Source organism: Stigmatopora argus, chromosome 3 (genome assembly GCF_051989625.1).
Source record: "Stigmatopora argus isolate UIUO_Sarg chromosome 3, RoL_Sarg_1.0, whole genome shotgun sequence".
NCBI lineage: Eukaryota > Metazoa > Chordata > Actinopteri > Syngnathiformes > Syngnathidae > Stigmatopora > Stigmatopora argus.
The window spans coordinates 10,242,572-10,262,613 of record NC_135389.1 but is presented as its reverse complement, the minus strand read 5'-3'; the positions used below and the strand labels follow the sequence as shown (position 1 = coordinate 10,262,613).

Here is a 20,042-nt window from a genome sequence, read left to right as displayed (position 1 = left end):
AACGAAGAAGGTAGATGCTGGGTGAGCTGAGCCCTCACAGCGCCAGGCGTCGGTATTAGCGGCGGAAAGAAGCACTACTCGGAAAAAAATACAAAATCGAATTTACGAACATTTTTCGACTTAAACGCAATTTGCAGACATGTTCGTATGTACCGTTGTTCGTAAGTTGAATGTTCGTAAGTAGGGGAGCGTCTGTACTAGTTTTCATCCTTCTTCAACAAACGTGTGAATTTTGTTTTTCTAGCACACACAAATAATTCAAATGAGGATAGACAATACGTACAGCAAATGGATAAATTGAACATTTATTCGATCCCACCCACCCACAAATCCTAAAAGCAATAATTGTCTTGTGAAACAGTTTATTGAGAGACCAGTCCCATTTTCAAGGCACAAATTGTATAACATACACAAAGTATGGCGAGAAAGTTCTACAGAAGAATATCAAGTGCCTGTTAAATGAAATACCAAGCTTTTAAAATACCTTCCTCACATAGGTTGGGCACAATTGGGCAACAAGTTGCATTGTGCGTAATGTAAAGAAACTAAAGAGTGTGACATGTTACCCTCATTAATGTTCCCAAACTCAGAGATGTAGAACTCTTAATAATAACGATGATGTTTAACCTGCAGTGCTCGGTTGACTCTGTAGAAGAAAGAAAACAGGGTTATGGTAATTCTTTTGCAATAAATGTTAAATGGCAGATTATTCCTACTTTCTTGGCTTGCTCCACACACTGCATGTATGCAGAGGCAATTCTGGAGCAGGACAGACTTTTTCCTGGATTCTCTTGGTAACATTTCAACACTTGACTCTGCATATCTCCACAAACTGGCTGGATGTTGAAGCGCCTAAGAAAAAGGATTTGATTGAAATATATTACAGATCTCCACATCTTCTAAAGTAGGGGTAGGGAACCTTTTTGCCATAAACAATTCATATTTCCTGATGTTATTTCTTGAGAGACATTCTCAGAATTGAAAACAAATAGTACATGAAAATGTTTTTTTGGGTTATTTCACCACTTTTGATGTACTACAAAAAGCCTCTGAATTCTTTTGACAACATTGTCATAATAAATCAGTGTCCATGGAATCATGCACACAGAAGAGTAATAAAAAACTAAATTATGGTTCAATTGGTGGTAGAGGTAGTCTCAACGCCACAGTGACGCTTTCTATTAGTGCGTTTGGGACTCAGGTCTCTCACCAGTGATTTCCAAATTTTACCTCACAGGTTTTAGTGGAGAGCCATATGCACCAATGGAAAGAGCCACATATGGCTCTTCAGCCATAGGTTCCCTACCCCTGTTCTAAAGTGATGGTGATTTTGCTGAATGAGAAGAGGCGCTAAAGAATTCTAAAATGTAAACACTAAGTGAAAAGTGTGATTTCATCACTTAAAATATGATTTCAATCTAGGAGAGGGCGATATAGTTTTTCCAATTGGGCTCTCTATTTTGGAGCTTTGTGCCTAATGTTGTAGAAATGTACACCAATATCTGCAAACGTGTATTACTGAATGGATCCTCACGCAAATCGCCGGTGTGCGTCCTCTTTGCCTTTCTGGAAACTCTCAGCAGTCGTTTTGTAGAACTGGGTGCACTGAGAACATTAAAGGTTACAATCAAAACAGAGTAAAATAACCAAATCAGAGACAATACAACTTTAAAGGGGATGTAAAGTGGAGTAGCCCAATTCATTTTGTTGATTTTCTATTTGCTCTGTTCGTTAAAAAAAAGTTGAGAAATTAGGGTTGCCTAATCAGTCTAGTTTCACGAATAGGACAAAAAGTAAAGAAGCAAATGCAATAGAAAATGAGTCATAAAACGTATAATTTCCGATTTTACGCCCCAGAAGTCTAACAAACGAATACTACATATTGTAATATTTTTTTTTGTTTCAATTCATTTCAATGAGGAAACATCTCTTTGATTTATAAATACATTAAAATAAGAGCTTGCTCACGGAATGACAAAACTAGTCAGTCAAAGTACCAGTGTATGTACATTTTTTCCTATTATGTGGCTGTGGTTGGCTGACCACAAAAATGCTATTTCTAAAGGATAGCGCCCTCGAGTGGCCAAACACGAATATTGCATTTCCAAAGACTTACCTTTACTTGAAGTTTGGCAATGCGTTCTTTGTAAAGAGCGTCTCGTTCCTTGAGGGCTTTCTCCTTCTCCTCCAATTGGTGAGCCTGCACCAGTCAAAATTAGTTACAATGTAAGTTAGTAGTAAGTAGTTACTATGGTAACAAAAATATAACTACCACTGAACTTAAGCATTGAGAAAGTGCAGTGGTAACTTGAACCAACTATGTTATACGGGAGACAAGCTTAGTTAGCATGAAGCTAACGTATTTATGACATGAGGTGAAATTAGTGATTAGTTGAACAGTTATGTGTTTAAATATACTTAATCTTCTCATTTTTCATTCATAAAGTTTAAGAGGTGAGCAATAAAGAGCCTGAAGCAATCACACTGTATTTGGAGACTAAGTGACCTTTGTGACAGGAGGCAAACATAACTAGCTAGCATTAAGCTAACAAACTCGTATGATTGTTTACACAGTTGTGTTTAAATATATTTAATTAATCCCTTGTGTAGTTATGGCTTTTAGAATAGTACATGACCAATAAACAGCTTGAATCTTTAGTTTTCCCCGCGTAAACACAAGCTTTGTTTTTATTTCTTCAAAGGGGAGATAACAAAATTAGAAATCAACAAATATACATGAAAAAAAAAACAGGTTTTTTTTCCAAATGTAAATGTGTATACATGCACGAGTAAAGGTGTTAGTTTTTTATTTAATATGGAAATTTATTTTAAGGTGCCCAAATCCATAAACAGGAGTTCACAGTTTAAGCCAATTAGGGTAAAAACTTGGGAAGAAATTAAATTGTATAGTTAATTCCTCAAGAAACGTCTCATTAATTCACTCCTAGACAGCCCAGGTACGTTGAGGTAGTTAGTAATTTTTTAAAATAAAAACACAACCAATAACGGCAATAGACATCTGATCCGTTTTGACAGTCAAATTGGATTGTGCGTCTATCGCTGTCAATAGCAACCAAAGAACGACGGGATGATCCGTTAGTTTGGATAGTCCAGGTTGAAATCAAATTATAAGCACATTGTTGCTTCTCTGCCATCCTACCTTCATCTCCATCCACTGAGATGGGAGCAGGGCGAAAGAGAAAAAAAGGGAGGGTAAGACAGGACAAAAACAAAATCTTTGGCTTGTGTCTGGATTGTCAATGATGCATTTTGGAGTAATCCATTAAGGTATATACAAGACAACCTTATTCCTTATTCTAGACTGGCGTGCGTGTGGGCTTACGTAAAGCTGCATCGTCAGCCGCTCGTCTTCCGTCCTGTGGCGCTCCTTGGCGATGGCTTTGCTAATGTTGGCCGCGTGCGCCGGCTCGTCTGCTTTCAGTGCCGCTTTCACCCGCGCTGCTACTTCAACCGCAGCCCATGATTCGGCTGCCGCATGGGTCTCCGCCTGCATCGCTTTCAGCCTACAAAACAGGTACAAACACAAATGCTAGTACCACCAGTTGCTCTAAAAGAGTAATCTAACGCTGTTAAAACTTATTGTTCAATTATGTAGAATTGGAATATTTTCTTGAACATAAATAAAACTTCAAAACATTTTACTGAACTGAAAACCAATATGAAAAGCAGAATTGTATGCTACTATGTTCAGCTTTAAATCTCATTATACTTGTATAATGACAATAAAATCATTCCATTTAATTCAATTCATCTCATTTTCTGAACCGCTTTATCCTCATTGGGATCACGGGGGTGCTGGAGCCTATCCCAGCTGACTCCGGGCCAGAGGCGAGGTACACCCTGAATTGGTGGACAGGCAATCGCAGGGCACAAGGAGAAAAAAAAACATTCACACTCACACCCATACCTAGGGGCAATTTAGAGTGTCCAATCAGCCTACCATGCATGTCTTCAGAATGTGGGAGGAAACCAGAGTACCCGGAGAAAACCCCCGCAGGCCCGGGGAGAACATGCAAAGTCCACACAGATGGACCGACTTGGATTTGAACCCAGGACTCCCGCTGTAAGGCCGGCGCGCTAACCACTCATCTGCTGGGCCACCCCAATTCAATTAAATTCAATTACTGCAGCTGTAGCTCCGCCCTCCTGCGCTCCGTCGCCCCCTGTAACTCTCTCTCCATCTCTTCCTTGATTTTCTGCCTCAGGTCCTTCTCAAAATCTTCCAGGTTCACCACCGAGGCAGCTTTTGGAAACAAAATCAGTAATGTAAGTAAAGCTGTTGTGAACTATAAGACGGTGGAATGCTCACCAGCCGCAGAGGGCGCCGCTGAGACAAACGCGCCGACTTCTTCCTCCGCATCAGGTAACAGCAGCGAGGTGGCGGCTGGCTCCTGCGCAGGTGGTGGTGGAATACTTTTGCCGGTTGCCTCATGGGTTGGCGCCACCACAGCCAGGTCCTCACCAGAACAAAGTGGTGGAGACGGTGGGTGTACAGGAGCGAGAAGAACGGACTCCAAATGTGATGGACAAGGTGGTGGAGTCAGAGGTTCAGCTGGATGGAGAAGAACGGAGTCTACAGGTGTAAAAAGACAGTGAGTACCCCTTGAATTAAAGTTAAAACATAATAAAATGAAAACCGAGTGAACAATACAATCACTGTTTTAGCTTTGAAGTCATAACAATCATTGGAAAAAACAACACAAGAAAATGTTCATCAATATTTAGAACAAAGGGAGGAATAAAACTGCATCCATTTTGCTTGTCTTTAGTCCAGATTCACCTTTCTTTTACCCTATCTGGCACCGGCACATGGCTTATTAAAAGTCCTATTAAATACGGTAGCAAGTGACTTTAAAATGAGAGCAGAGCATTTTTTGGACAAAAATGACAGAAAAGTCTTAATAAGAAAATTATATTCCAAATAGTCTTCCTTTACCAACTACACATTTCCAAACAGAATATTATTTCACATGCAGAAAAGGCTGAATTTTTTTTCCAGTCTGCTATCCATAGTTTTTATTTCCTTTGTTTTGCTGTGTGACTGTTTTGTCACTTTGTTAACATGTACTAGCTAGCCCGGGACTAGAAAGCTAGAAATGAACACCAATTCTGGTTGTGATGTCACAACCAGAATTGCTAAACAATTCGAGGCATTCCCTTATGCATTATTTTAGGTGGAATAACTACCAAATGGTAAAAAGCAGCCGGATTTCAGTGCCAAATTAGTTTTCCACTAAATTATTATTTTTTTTGTTTTGTTTGTCAGGGTAACCAAATGGTGATCGGACCTGATTAAGGCTAGTTTGCAAGCGGCCAATTGTATTACAGTCTGCAGTGTGTAGACTCCAAAAATAACCCGTTTCAGTTTTGGGACATGTGTGGCCCGGTCGAGCGAGTGGTTAGCGGGTTGGCCTCACAGCTCTGGGGTCCTGGGTTCAAATCCAAGTCATTTCCATCTGTGTGGAGTTTGCATGTTCTCCTTGGGCCTGCGTGGACTGTGTGAGGACCGTGGAACGAATTTGAGAATTTACATATACAGTACTGCTCTACTTATGAAATTTTCAAGTTAGGAAAAAAGTTCTGGAACCAATTAATTTTGTAAGTAGAGTTATGACTGTATCTTCAAACTGGTTAACAACCCATGCCTAATCTCTAATCAAGACGTAGCAGGCTCACCTGAAGTTTGCACCACAGGAGGAGGAGGAAGTGTACTTGGCACAGATGGAGGCTGACAAATGTGTGCTACAGGTGGATTAATAGATGGAGCATGCTGTGCTGTGTTTGAAGATGCAATATCCACTGTTGGAGGTGTAGCAGGCTTAGATGGAAGAAATGGCTCTACAGGAGGAGGTGAAGAAGGCTCCGCTGGAGGTAGAAGAACGGGCACAACACATGGTGGATGAGGTGTAGATAGTTCTGGATGTACTGGTACTGTTTCCACAAGAGGAGGAGGCTTCGATGGAGGAACTGGCTGGACAGGAGAAGGAGGTAGAATCGGTTCAGTTGGAGGTACAAGGACAGATATTGTAGGTAGAGGAGGAGGTGAAGCAGGAACAACTGGATGTCCAGGATTTACAGGGGGAAGAGGAATTTTATTGGGCTCTGCTGGAGGTAGTAGACAGGAGTCTACAGCTGGAGGAGGAGCGGGCTCAGTTGGAGGCGCAGGTGCATGTTCTTCGGGTGAAGTAGGGGAGTGAAAGGTGACACGAGAAGGTGGGCACCCGCGTGCAGTAGTTGCTTCTTGAGGAGGAGGTGGTGAGCCAGTACTGAAACCAGGAGGAAAAGGCTGCTTCACAGAGGGAGACGGGACAATAGGTGTTGTAGTGGTGCCAGTGGTGGAGTCAGCATGAAGTGGAAGACTCGGAGATGGTGACCAAGGATTGATCAGTTTCTGTCTCATTCGTTTGATGACTCTGTCTGACAACTGACAACACACATAAGGTGACAAGCTTTATTATTGCTCCATTTCAAAATAAACCAACTAAGTTGAACACACTATACGTGTGAGTATTTTATGCACGCAGGAGGAACTTTGTGACTCCTCCTCCTTTTGTGTTTGATTAATAAGATTCACATATGTATATTGTTACATTTCGAGAATGAGATGTATTTGTTCTCCATGTAAAAAGTACTATAGCAATAAAGTATTTTTAACATGGTTGCTGATGTATTTTTTTTTCAAACCTAGTGTATATGTAACTCCCTCTATAATTAGCTTCAACCCTGTACCCCAGTGTCCCTCCAGGGTCACACTGCCGCACAAAAAGCAATTTGAGGTAAATTAATAATTACAATCGTTAATATACAGGTATGAATACCTTTCGATATATGTAAATGAAGCTGAAGACGAATTGACGCTTAATGAACCAATTTATAAGGCTTCCCACTCACCCGAATGCCCTCCACCAAAGTGAGGCCTGCAAATTCCCCATCAGCAGGATGGAGATGACTCGGGCTGTTTCCACCCATGAAACCACAATTTGATCTCCACGAATGTTGTTTTGTAAATCCAAACACTTTGCACGTCCAAAAATCCAAATCAAGCAAAAATATCCGCCCGTCTCCCCATGCAGCTGAGAAAGAGTAATGTCGATTCCCATTGGTTGGTAAGAAACGTAACTCAACCTTGTGCGTTCTCATTGGTGCTCCAACCATTGCGCCCGGAAGAGAACTCCGTGTACATAGTAATTTGAAAGAGGAGCTCCATTGGTTAAAGACTCATGTCAATCAATGTTGTACCTCCTGATTGGTCTTTTGTTCTTCCGCCCGAAGTGATTGAGAACATCGTGTCCTGAAGACCTTTTGCTTTAAATCAATTTATTTAGAGCTGTTATCAAAACAAACAATCAAACAAAAAAACATATATACACACACACATATATACATATACACATATACACATGTATATATATACACACATATACACATGTATATATATATACACACATGTGTATATATATATACACATATACACATATATACACACATGTATATATATATATACACACACATATATACACACATGTATATATATATATACACACATATATACACACATGTATATATATATATACACACATATATACACACATGTATATATATATATACACACATATATACACACATGTATATATATATATACACACATATATACACACATGTATATATATATATACACACATATATACACACATGTATATATATATATACACACATATATACACACATGTATATATATACACACATATAAAAACACATATATACACATGTATATATATATACACACATATATACACATGTATATATATATACACACATATATACACATGTATATATATACACACATATATACACATGTATATATATATATATACACACATATATACACATACATACATATACATGTATATTTATACACATACATACATATATATATATACACATACATATACATATATATACACACACATATATACACATGTATATATATATACACACATATATACACATGTATATATATACACACATATATACACATGTATATATATACACACATATATACACATGTATATATATACACACACATATATACACATGTATATATATACACACATATATATACACACATATATATACACACATATATACACATGTGTATATATATATACATACATACATATACATATATATATATATACACACACACACAATAAATGTCACATGTATTCAATTGCTGGATTGATTTATATGTTATCAAGACAAACTTATGATCCTGATGACTAATGGGCACTGTTCTGTTTGATCACTGTCAGCAATAGAAAGTACACATTTTAAAATGTACAGAATAAAGGTAAACAGGGGTCAAAAATAAATACTCAAGTACAACTGTCTGAGAAATCTACTTAAGTACAGTAAAAATACCACCAGATGGTGGCTAGTCTAAAATCTAAAAATGTCCACAGCAGCCATGGTCACTCGGCCTTCTTCTTTGCCGCGGTGATGCCGCTCAAGACTTCGGTGTAGATTAGCGTGCCCATGAAAACCACAGCTGTGCCCACCCAATGCCACGGTGTGAAGGGGTTTTGGAAGTATAGGATGGAGAAAATAAGGCTCAGGAACTTCCTCAGAGTCACCACCAGAGTGACGGTGAGCGAGGCACATTCGGTGGTCAGGATGAACACTCCACGGATGCACACGTACCTTAGGGGTGGTTGGTTAAGGGTAACAGCGTGAGGAAAAGAAAAACAAAACCGATTTTTGCATTTGCATCAAGGATCCTGAGAATAAACATAAAAGGATACTGTGTGATGACGTTGATGAACAGGTAGACCCACATAATCGGAACGTTCATTTGAATGACAGGAACCAGCACGGGGGCTGGAAAATAAATTGTGATCATTTTCTTTTTCACAGGTCACATTTCAGTCGTTATAGTTCAGTGCGTTTACAGCAATATCTTTGCTGATAAATGTTATGCTATGTGTGTCAATGCATTTGTTTTGAAGGGCTATTTTTTCTCCTGCTTAATGGTCTCTTTAGTGCAGCATTTTCACATATGACTACATGTTAACATAAATCCAAATTGTGATTCTCCCCATATTTTCATATAGGACAGAGGTTTCAGACTTTAGGCCAAAAGGCCAATTGTGGCCCACGAGGCAACATTTTACAGCACCCATTTGACCTAAAATAATAGTTTTAGTGTTGCTTGCACGCAATAAATCATTTTTTTCCTATAGAATCTCAAATTAAATGAAACAATTACTTGAAGAATCAATTTTGGTGGGAAAAAAGACAAAAAAAGGGGCCAAGAGTAATAAAAAAAGATCTAATCAATTCTAAAAAGAAAACATTAAAAAAAAGTAAACTTAAAAAAAGGAATACATTGACTAAAGAATGAAAAATTCATATAAGTATAGCCTATATGTATTTTGCTCTGGAATTTAAGGGATTTATTTATATACATTTTTGTTTTGATTCATAGATCTCGTGACCTCTCATATCTTAGCTCTTTGGCTACCACTGACAGCAATCAATTTTTTTTTTTTTTTATCTCTCGGGGGCTGAAATTTTATGATCCTGTCCATAAATATGACTCACTGCTATGACTGAAGTGGACACAGTGGTTGTAGATGTCTGTGGAGAGGAGCAGGAAGCCCGGCAGTGGAAGAAAATGCTGCAAGGGACACACATTCACAAAAAAAGACTGGAATTAAGATAAACCCAATAGGGATTGTGTTGTCCCTCAAAACAAACTGAAAAAAACATACCAGTTTCATAACTGTATGCAAAATTTGACGAACTACTCACGTTATAAAATAGAGCCTCTTTTGAGTGTTTTCCAAACTTCTTGTACAAGGTCTCCTGGAAAATTCCCATCCGCGCTGACATGAGCAGAGCAAACGTCAACATGGCAATTCCTGAAAAGACAATGAGGATGTACTGTGGAACTTTGTGTTACGAGTATCCTAGTTTACAGTTTTTTGCAGTTATCAGTGGCTGTTTTTTTCCATTTCTGTTGCCCTTTGAGTTCCACTGTGGCTTGTCTACTTACCTATAAGCCAGCGCATGAAGACATAAAATCCTTGCTCTTCTGAACCCTCGTTATCCATATTCTGCAAAAATAAAATAAACAGCCCATATTTCTGTGGTACATATATATTTCTTTTTTTACACAAGACACCAAATGATCACTTAAAAATAATTTGCATTAGATGGAACTTTGCAGTGTAAACTGAGTGACTGTCTCACCACTTGCTTTGCCGACATGATAGTGCAGATGAAGATGCCAGCAGAAACTAAAGCAATGGACAAATATTTGCTGGGTGGATACCTGCCGAAAGACCAAAAGACACAGTATTAGTTCAAGTAGCTTGATTAGAGCTCTGAGAGATATTTGGTACCGTATTTTCACGACTATAAGGCGCACCGCATTATAAGGCGCACCCTCAATGAATGACACTTTTTTTTCCCCATTTATAAAGCACACTGGATTATAAGGCGCCCTGTCTATTTCGGAGAAAATTTAAGACTTTTAAGTGCGCCTTATAGCCGTGAAAATACGGTAGGCAGCGAGAGGGAGAAAGTTTAAGCGATGCGGACCGTTTCTTCAAGATGATGATACCCAGGATCATGTTGGCAATGAGAGATCCCTGCAAAACCACAACACATCACACAATATTGGCACTTCAAGGTGGTATATTATGACAACCGAAGTCTTTTTATATTGTTTGTCTAAGAAGTTGAACCGATTGATCAACATTACTCCTTTAGATTAGATTAGATAACGTTATTCATCCCGTATTTGGGAAATTTCATTGTCACAGTAACAAGAGGGTGAGAATACAGACACAGGAAAATACATTTTAGATATAAATATATGTTTTGTAACCATGTTGAAAGGTGACTTATCACCTGTATTGGCATCTCATCTGCTAATGCATTTTTTGATTTTTAATTATGATTATCTTCATCTTATTTGTATTCTATTCAACAATTGTTTCCATCATTTCCATTTCTATCTATCTGGGATTTCTTACCGATCTGAAGATCATGTGTAGCGGCATGGCGATGTTGAAGTTGAGAGCGTAGTTGTTGACCACGCTGACCGTGAAGAACATGGTCACCATGATCACATAGTTCCTTTAAGGAAAGATGCCAATAAAATTAGGACCCAAACGACATTATGGCCCAAAATTGTTGTTCAATATTCAATTCAATGAAATTTTATGTTTTAAATTGCTTACTTGATGGCGATGACAGGCTTCTTGGTACCAAACCGTGTTTCAAAAATGAATCCCTCCAATGCAATGAAAACAAACTGTGCGAATGTGACAATGTTGCCAGATCCTGGGAATTCTCTGAAGACAATAAAACAGATCAAATAAAAAAAATAATTTGCTTTCACGGAGGATGACAATAAATAAGAGAATATTTTCTTTTGGAATGTTAAAATTTCAAGGATTTTGAAAAATTGAAATCACACGTAAATGAATCGCAATCAAAATAACTGGCAGTTAATTTGATTATCGATGACGTTCTGCAATGGTTATTTAATGTTGAATCAATTATCCTATGATACAGCGCATTTTTTCTTTTCTAATTACATAGATTGAGTTAAGAGCTTGGTGATGAAAGAAATACAACTCTTAAATCGAGGTACCACTTGCATTGTATATGTAATCGAACGCTTCACTAATGTGCTGCATGGCATCTAAAATGCAAGAAGTCCTTACTTGTTTGCGTGTCACTAACCTGACAAGCAGCTCCAGGGTCACCACATTGCTACAACACCCAAGAAACACAAGAATAATGGCAAAAACGGTACCCATGGCGGTCCGATTGCACGGGTCGATTGCAAGCTTTAAAAGTGACGGGTTAATAAAGTCATGATCATTGACAAGCTCGCATTTAACTCCACTTCAGCGGCTGTCAGATTGCTTTTAAATATTCTACTGAACCCGTCAAGGAATACGCGTTTCCGGGTCCCCCAATGCTTATGGGAGTTGTAGTTCTTTTTCCCCCCACAATTATATTTTTGTGTGGCAATTTTCTGGTCATTTGTTATACTTTAAAATGTCGTCATTTTTGTAAAAAAAAGTCTAAACATTGGGGAGAACAGTAAAAAAATGTTGCAAAAAATTATATTTCTTTTAAACTGCGCATTCTGTTTGGCCCAGACATTCACTCTGTTTATGCATGTGGGATTTCTCCATAGAAATGACATTTATGGAAATAAATGTAAAAATTCAGAGGCAGTCATTTTGGAACAAACCTTATACCGTGGCAATTATTCAGACTTTATTATTATTAGTATTGTTATATTATTATTATCATTATTATTACTACTATCATTATCATTATTATTACTACTACTACTATCATTATCATTATTATTACTACAATCATTATCATTGTTATTATCATTAACATTATTTTTGCTACTATTATTATCATTATCATTATTATTACTACTATTATTATCATTATAATTATAATTACTACAATCATAATCATTCTTATTATCATTATTATTTTTTTTACCAACTCGATAAACTAGTTTTAACTTTGACTGATTTACATAAAGGAACAATAAACAATAGTATCATAAAATATTGCCCAGTGGACTGGATGAACTCATAGTATTATATACTATAGCAGGAGCATCGATTTGGCCAAAATAGACGATCTTTGGACACGAGGACGTGGCGTCACGGAACGCGTCAGCTCGTTAGCTTGCAGCTAGTTTCTCCCCAACCTATGCCCGAGGAATCAACAGTTTAATCCCCGCCAACGTCAAGTAGCCACGGGCTTGAATTCGCCTGGAGCCTCTTTAACTAAAATACACACGCCAGCCGTGGCCATCATGATTTCGCTCACAGACTCGCAAAGTAAGAGTCGTTGCTTTCGCGCTTCTTTGTTTTTGTATTTTGGCGTGGAAGCCGGTTAGCCCTGCATTAGTGTATAGTTTACTGAAACGCTATTGGCTGAAAGACTCGTGACATCACTGCAAACGCGGAAGTAAACGAGGCCGCGCTATGAATATTACATATTTAACAAATATATATCGGTTTATCTGGGATATTTATTCGATGGTTTGAGGAGAAAAATGCTTGTTTGGTTTAAAAGAAATTCTTAAATAATTTATGTTTGTTATGTTATTTGTTTTTGTACTCTTTTAGATTATTTGTAATATTTTATTCACAGAAAAATCCTATTGATTGTCAGGGGTTTGTTGCAGACTCACAACTGGTTAGGGTTAAGTGGCATTTTTTTATTTTTTTATTTTTTTAATCATTATCAGTGTCGCTTTTCTTCACGAGTGTTTCTGGGGTGCTGCAGCATTTTCTGTAAATATTAGAAGGTTGAAAAAAGGGTAAAATATTATTAAAATATGTTTGGTTTAAGCGATTTATTTGTCAAATACAGTGGAGGTTTACTGTAAAACTGGCAGTTGAATTAAACAGGAGTTATTTTCATGCAAATCATATCATTTTGGTTAAAATAGTCCTCTTACCTTAATGCTAACAGATAATGAGAAATCCTGTCGATGGGCGAATAGAAATAGCATTGATGTGGTATATGTCTGGGTTTGTCGTTGTCACACATAATTTGTCATGTCCTTTCTTGAACATATTGTCACTGTTTTCTTGCAGAAATCGGAATGGGGCTGACAGGATTCGGGGTGTTTTTCCTGATTTTTGGAATGATGCTCTTTTTTGATAAAGCTCTTTTGGCCATTGGAAATGTGAGTTGATTTGAAAGTTCCCGATTCATACAACAGCTTCCTCATCTTCTACTTTTGCCTTCTTCAGATTCTCTTCGTCGCAGGTTTGTCTTTTGTCATCGGCCTCGAGCGAACATTCCGATTCTTCTTCCAGCGGCACAAAGCCAAAGCCACCAGCTTCTTCCTGGGAGGAGTGTTTGTCGTTCTGATCGGCTGGCCCATCATTGGCGTGCTTCTTGAGATTTACGGCTTCTTCCTTTTATTTCGGTCAATTTTAAACACTGACAAGATTTTCATCTATTTCCGCGTAAACTCTTCTCAGACTTTGCTTCTCTGGTTCTGACAGGGGATTCTTCCCGGTGGCTGTGGGTTTTATCCGACGAATCCCGGCGCTCGGCTCTCTGCTCAGTTTACCAGGGATCAGGACTGTAGGTATCCCGAGCTACATCAAACTAACCTTGACAGTTTGTATGTAAAAGACGAGTTAAGTGAGACCCTGTGGCTGCCCATCACTGATAGACCCTCGCTCCATACTCCTTTTTCCAAGACACGTCCCCATCATAAAGTCTTTATTGACCTTTGTCCCTTTTTCTCTTTCAGTTGGTGGATGAAATTGGCGAGAGCAACAACATGGTATGACATCAGAAAACGCATTTTTGAGCTACTATTTATTTTGAGATTGCCAATCTGGGACTGATCCTGCACATCCAAAAACATTCCTCATTTTTAAATATGTAAGAAAACATTTTGCTTGTTTTTTTCTGGACTGAACCTTGCTAGGGCACCCGGATTGATCTGTACAAAATTCTGAAAGTTTCCCCCGAAAAGCATTGCTTGTTCTTTCTTATCTTATATATATATATATATATATATATATATATATATATATATATATATATATATATATATATATATATATATATATATATATATAAGTGTGTGTCCAGCACATTATTCATGACAACTTGCAAAATTAAGAAAATGTGTTACATATTTCTCTTCATTGTGACGGAATACAATGAACTTTTGCACATTTACGGTTTGGGACCCACAGATTCATTTATTTACAGATTTTATTTGAAATAAGTATTTCCTTTTCATTACATTTTTGTATCGTTAAGCCTAATTCTTAGTGGTAGTTTTTTTTTGCATTTATTTAGAAAGTTGCACCCATGATGTTTAAAGTTACAAATTTATATACTATATACATATTACCATGACATTACCACTCTCTTGGTTAAGAAATGGCGACTATCCCGGACAAAAATTGAGTATTGTCTTCCGAAACTGTTTGCTTAGAAAGAGACATTTATTAACACCAAAAAAATAAGTGCCTGAATACCGGACATGTGTTATGTATGGGTCCAAAAAAAATTAAGCTTTGAAAGAGTGATTTTTATTTTACGTATAATACACGAGTGCATCGTGCAAGACGAGAAATGACTGTACCAATATTGGTTTGTTTTTTCTTATTGGACTGTGAGCAAAATGTTACACTGTTGTTGAAATACTGTACAAGTCTTCAGATTGCAGTCGTATGATGCAATTATGACAATGTTACTGTTACTCGTAAAATAAAGTGTCAGTTTTTTTTTTTTTTTTAGAAATATCCGTTCTGTATTCTTAATAATGTATTTTCTTCCTTTCAGCGTGAAATGTGGCTGAATTCAGAAGTAACGATCTAGTGCAGGGGTGTCAGACTCGGGTTGGTTCGCGGGCCGCGTTAACGTCAACTCGATTTCATGTGGGCCGGACCATTTAAAAAATATATTTAGATTTTTTTTAATAAATGAATTAAAACAACTGGATTAAAAGCCCTGAATATTCCGTTTTTTATAGCTCTAAAACAGTTTATTTTACCTTTTTTTAAATATATTTTTAGATTTTACAAAAGGATTTTTGAACTAAAAACACAGAAAAATTTGATTAAAAAAATTACAATTATTGATTTAAAAGGGGGAAAATCATGAAAATTAATATACATCTATACTCTTCATTTTAATTTGATCCTAAAACAGAAAATCGGCACTCATGGTTCCCGGGCCGCACAAAATGATGCGGCGGGCCAGATTTGGCCCCTGGGCTGCCACTTTGACACCTGTGATCAAGTGTGTTTAGTTGTAATCAGCAGCAGATATATGCTATCCTTGTACATGTCTATATGTATATATATATATATAAATATATATATGAATATATGCATATATATAAATTATATATATATATATATATATATATATATATATATATATATATATATATATATATATATGCATATATATGTATGCATATATACAATATAAGAACATCAGACTGGTTTTATAATGTAAGTGTAATCAGCAGCAGATATATGCTATCCTTGTATATGTCTATATGTATGTATATGTATATATATATATATAAATATATATGAATATATGCATATATATATATAAATAATATATATGCATATATATATATATATATATATATATATATATATATATATATATATGCATATATATGTATGCATATATACAATATAAAAACATCAGAATGGTTTTATAATGTAAGTGTCCTAGGATTTTAAAAGAGAAAGAAGTCCAAATTCAATTAAAAATGTATTTTCCTGTGTCTCTCCTAAAACATAAATCCATTTTTTATTTCCTAGGACTGAAGTCATTTGAGCTGAAGTCACTGACTGATCCATTTTGCGGTTAAACTCATCTTAATGTGTGACTCACAAAAAGCAAGGTACACTAATGAAGCTCTAAATGAGAGGAAATATATATTCATCCTTCAGAAATATCACGGTCGTCATCACAGAAATTGTTTTCTTCACTGTCTAATTGACGAGAACAAACAGATGGAGACAAACACAGCTTTTAATTCAGCATTCTATTTAGATGTCCCTTCATAGCTGTCATTTCGTCAATTTTTTTGCCAAGGTTTAGATGAAAAAAAACACTACTTTTTAAAATCCAGGAAATAAATATAAAAAACTCAATAAGGTAACTAAGTATTTGTACTATATTCCTTCTTGACCTCCCCACAGACCTCACAAATGTGTGTGATTAATGAGGCAGGTCAGTTTTCACAGCTTCTGTCAAACATGTCAACAAATGTCCAGTTGTGACGTCAACTCCTTAATTTGCCTTCATAAACGCAAATTGGCTGCTTTTTTCTTCATTTTCACGAGCAGCGAGCAAGAGGGAGAGTACAAGTACTAGATCTTTACATACTGGTAAGATTTTAAAAAATATATAAATATACTTGTTGCTGTTATTTTTCATGTTTCATTTTTTTCAAAACCAACTGCTCGTGTTATACTGAGGAAAATTAAAACAATTTCTTTGATACTGTTTTGTTGAAATGTCAAATTTATATGAAAATGTATGCATTTTAAGAGTTAATGAATTACAAAAGCAGGCAAAGCTGGTTTTATTCTATTATTTTAATATTAACCCTTGCAAATATTTGCATTTATGCTTGAGATAAATGTATTTTCAATTTAAAAAAAAACATAATATGAAAAATTAAATATTCAATAATAGATCCATTTAGATATTCACTACAAATGTCTATATTCATACATGAGTAATATATTTCATGTCGCCCCCATTATTTTGATGATAGCTTCTATTATGCAAAAACATATTTCAAATATCACACAAAAAAAATAAAAATAAAAGATATTTCCATCTAGAAGGTAGGTTGAAATTATCCTCATATAAAGAAAACATTTCCCATCTCCTGTAACTATCAGCTAAATCCATAATTTTCAAATCTGTGCTGTTAAATTGTTTCTCCTATTTTCTTATTTTGGTGTTTTATGTCACTGTCCAAACGTGTATTTCAGCAAGATGACTTTAATAGCTGTGTTACTGATAGTGATGTTGGCGTCTCAGTGCTGTGGCGCACATCAGGTAGGAGAACATAACGTACACAACATTGATATCATTAATGGCATTTATTAAATGTGTATTTTCTTGTTCTCAGCGACGGAACTGGACACCCCAAGCCATTTTATACCTCAGAGGCACACGTAAGAAAAAACAAATGACATCTTTCACAGTTAATGGAAAAATTGAGGATTTAAGAATCTTTAGCAATACTCAAAATTTGAAAATTTCCCAAAAATATTTTTTGTCCTTTCCAGTTAAACCTGTTATAAAAATTAAAAAAAAATTAAACTCGGATTAAAATGGATTAAGAGTCACCTGGTTGCTCTTTTTAACAAAATCTACTTTAATGTCATCCAAAAATGGATAAAAAATTACATGTTGCATTTAAAAAAACACTCCTCGAGCTCAATTTTAACACATAACAAAGACCAGCTAAAAAATAGCATCTGTAAGATAACTGTTTTGAAACGGCCAAGCTGTTGAAGGTGGATCCCCAAAACAGATTCGGAGACAAGAAATAAAAAGCATTTATTACAAAAAAGGTAACAAATGTTCAATAACTACTTAAAAAACTTGAGAGAAAATTCTCAAATGTTCTCCTTCAAATTCTCATTTAGAAAGCATCGGCCTCACAGTGGGGGACCTGGGTTCAAATCCAGGTCGGTCCATCTGTGTGGAGTTTGCATGTGCTCCCCGGGCCTGCGTGGGTTTTCTCTGGGTACTCCGGTTTCCTCCCACATTCAAAAGACATGCATGGTAGGCTGATTGGACCCTCTAAATTGCCCCTAGGTATGAATATGAGCGTGAATGCTTGTCTGTCTCCTTGTGCCCTCCGATTGGCTGACCACCAATTCAGGGTTTCCCCCGCCTCTGGCCTGAAGTCAGCTGGGATATGCTCCAGCACCCCCCGCAACCCTAGTGAGGATAAAGCGGTTCCGAAAAAGAGAATAGTTGAAATTCTCATTTAGGATTCTAATTTGTCAAGGGGATCTTTACAGTGCTTATTCTGTAATTTATAGGTGTATTTATTAACAGGGTCAATATCACAAAAGAATGTGATACGTTTCACAATTGAAATGCGTCATATTGTTGATTATTCTGTGTCTATGTCATAAAAAGGTCTAAAAGTGGTTGTTGTTTGCAGAGGGAAGTCACTCACTGGAACACAATAGCAGCAAGACGTATGCAGATAAGGTCACCTTGCACTTGGGTGAGGGCGGCGAGTGTGCTACTGCAATGTACGCCAATGTGGCGTTCAGCTAATGATCTGACTTGTTTCAGTATGCAATACATAAAGACCTCCTGCCTATACTGTATTGAAAGATGTTGAGTGATGAAATACTTTTTGAGGAGTGAGTGTACCAAGTAAGTCAAAGAAAATGCTAGTTCAAATACAGCGATCCCTTGATTTATGAGTAAACTCACTGGTCCCCATTCATCTGATTAAAAATGAGGTATGTTTTATTGACGACACAGTAATTTTGGCATATTACCACTTACAATACTGAAATGAAGGAATCAGCAATCTTCCAATAATGTTGTAAGCGCCTAAAACCTTTTATTCTTAGTATCTGAAGTTATTGATGATTACGTATTGTATTTTTTTAAACATGACATATATATATATATATATATATATATATATATATATATATATATATATATATAATTTGTAAATTAAAACAATGTCCACACAGACTAAATTATTAAATAAAATTCATAAAAACAGAAACAAAATCTGGTTACGCCCCAAGTCTTACGATAAAGGTGCGTTTTTTCCCCCTTAATGTTTAACTTTAACTGTTCCATGCCATTGGCGTTAATAAAAGTCCAATTCATTTAACACTTCACTGCCCAAACAACTACAAAATAACTAACAGAAAATTAAAATTCTTTCAACTTTCATGGTGTCTCGGAACAAAAAGATTCCAACATTTTTAAATATAATATCTTATATTTTATGATATATCAGTTTTTATTAGGGAGAAAAAAACTTTAAAAATTACTCAGAATTCATGTATCAAATATACGTTGATACGTTCTTCTATATAGGGTTAAATTTGGAGGACTAGCTATGAATGATCACCGAATTTGCCCATTTTTGCTTTTGGGCTCTGTTGCTAATTGTTCATGAATTTACACTTTATATAGCACAAAAGCAGAATAACACTATTGGCGATTGGTGTAGTAATTTTTATTCTTATTTGCACAGAGACTACCAAACCGCATGACAGACTCCTGCTGACATCGTTAGTGTCCTCTTTTTACCAGAAACTCTTACAGCATAGGATGAGTAAAGGTAAAAACGTGACCCTGCACTGCCAAAAAGCAAGTACAGACACTCCTCAACTTACGAACGCAATTGGTTCCGAGCGATTGTTCATAAGTTGAATTTGTTTGTAAGTTGATTT

At 36.4% G+C, this 20,042-nt stretch overlaps 3 protein-coding genes and 1 long non-coding RNA gene across 8 annotated transcripts; 2 read left to right on the top strand and 2 right to left on the bottom strand.

Moving 5' to 3' along the window:
• Nucleotides 1–345: 345 nt before the first annotated feature.
• On the bottom strand, nt 346–7,158 carry chchd3b (coiled-coil-helix-coiled-coil-helix domain containing 3b). Of its 3 annotated transcripts, none has more exons than XM_077596648.1 (10): nt 6,913–7,158; nt 5,698–6,445; nt 4,331–4,594; nt 4,147–4,264; nt 3,344–3,524; nt 3,161–3,175; nt 2,117–2,200; nt 1,535–1,605; nt 717–852; nt 346–646 (listed from the first exon to the last, which is right to left on the bottom strand). In XM_077596648.1, the coding sequence occupies exons 1-10, from the start codon at nt 6,988–6,990 to the stop codon at nt 623–625; spliced, it is 1,719 nt and encodes a 572-aa protein (XP_077452774.1). In that variant the 5' UTR covers nt 6,991–7,158; the 3' UTR covers nt 346–622. The 3 variants fall into 3 exon arrangements, with proteins under 3 accessions (XP_077452774.1, XP_077452776.1, XP_077452775.1); XM_077596650.1 differs by having other exon boundaries at nt 4,331–4,573; XM_077596649.1 differs by lacking the exon at nt 3,161–3,175 and having other exon boundaries at nt 6,913–7,157.
• On the top strand, nt 2,128–6,592 carry LOC144071486 (uncharacterized). The gene is made up of 4 exons (XR_013299649.1): nt 2,128–2,226; nt 3,443–3,535; nt 4,227–4,287; nt 4,385–6,592. It is a non-coding gene; the product is annotated as an uncharacterized LOC144071486 (long non-coding RNA).
• Nucleotides 7,159–8,246: 1,088 nt separating the features above from the next.
• On the bottom strand, nt 8,247–12,021 carry slc35b4 (solute carrier family 35 member B4). Its single transcript, XM_077596651.1, has 10 exons — nt 11,776–12,021; nt 11,268–11,381; nt 11,061–11,163; nt 10,624–10,673; nt 10,273–10,354; nt 10,076–10,136; nt 9,832–9,941; nt 9,622–9,697; nt 8,823–8,898; nt 8,247–8,721 (listed from the first exon to the last, which is right to left on the bottom strand). Exons 1-10 carry the CDS (start codon nt 11,850–11,852, stop codon nt 8,493–8,495), a joined length of 978 nt encoding a protein of 325 aa, XP_077452777.1. The 5' UTR covers nt 11,853–12,021; the 3' UTR covers nt 8,247–8,492.
• A 687-nt stretch (nt 12,022–12,708) lies between these two features.
• LOC144071879 (vesicle transport protein GOT1B-like) lies at nt 12,709–19,970 on the top strand. 3 transcript variants are annotated; one of them, XR_013299764.1, is made up of 10 exons: nt 12,709–12,911; nt 13,677–13,768; nt 13,836–14,014; nt 14,094–14,175; nt 14,348–14,380; nt 16,398–16,480; nt 17,586–17,652; nt 17,726–17,771; nt 18,776–18,841; nt 19,844–19,970. XR_013299764.1 is itself a non-coding variant. In XM_077597355.1 (6 exons), the coding sequence occupies exons 1-6, from the start codon at nt 12,887–12,889 to the stop codon at nt 16,401–16,403; spliced, it is 417 nt and encodes a 138-aa protein (XP_077453481.1). In that variant the 5' UTR covers nt 12,709–12,886; the 3' UTR covers nt 16,404–16,760. The 3 variants fall into 3 exon arrangements, 2 of the variants coding, with proteins under 2 accessions (XP_077453481.1, XP_077453480.1); XM_077597355.1 differs by lacking the exons at nt 17,586–17,652; nt 17,726–17,771; nt 18,776–18,841; nt 19,844–19,970 and having other exon boundaries at nt 16,398–16,760; XM_077597354.1 differs by lacking the exons at nt 16,398–16,480; nt 17,586–17,652; nt 17,726–17,771; nt 18,776–18,841; nt 19,844–19,970 and adding an exon at nt 15,397–15,565.
• The last annotated feature ends 72 nt before the right edge of the window (nt 19,971–20,042 follow it).

What these genes read in the sequence shown, in the direction of transcription:
- chchd3b (XM_077596648.1), bottom strand. Translation starts at nt 6,990, where the DNA reads ATGGGTGGAAACAGCCCGAGTCATCTCCATCCTGCTGATGGGGAATTT. An exon ending in TCCTGTGGTGCAAACTTCAG is followed by an intron (nt 4,595 to 5,697) that starts GTGAGCCTGCTA and finishes TTACACCTGTAG; the next exon opens with ACTCCGTTCTTCTCCATCCA. An exon ending in GTGTGGAGCAAGCCAAGAAA is followed by an intron (nt 647 to 716) that starts GTAGGAATAATC and finishes TTTCTTCTACAG; the next exon opens with AGTCAACCGAGCACTGCAGG.
- slc35b4 (XM_077596651.1), bottom strand. Translation starts at nt 11,852, where the DNA reads ATGGGTACCGTTTTTGCCATTATTCTTGTGTTTCTTGGGTGTTGTAGC. An exon ending in ACCCTGGAGCTGCTTGTCAG is followed by an intron (nt 11,382 to 11,775) that starts GTTAGTGACACG and finishes TATTGTCTTCAG; the next exon opens with AGAATTCCCAGGATCTGGCA. An exon ending in AAGCCTGTCATCGCCATCAA is followed by an intron (nt 11,164 to 11,267) that starts GTAAGCAATTTA and finishes CTTTCCTTAAAG; the next exon opens with GAACTATGTGATCATGGTGA.
- LOC144071879 (XM_077597354.1), top strand. Translation starts at nt 12,887, where the DNA reads ATGATTTCGCTCACAGACTCGCAAA. An exon ending in TTCGCTCACAGACTCGCAAA is followed by an intron (nt 12,912 to 13,676) that starts GTAAGAGTCGTT and finishes GTTTTCTTGCAG; the next exon opens with AAATCGGAATGGGGCTGACA. An exon ending in GTTTACCAGGGATCAGGACT is followed by an intron (nt 14,176 to 14,347) that starts GTAGGTATCCCG and finishes TTTCTCTTTCAG; the next exon opens with TTGGTGGATGAAATTGGCGA.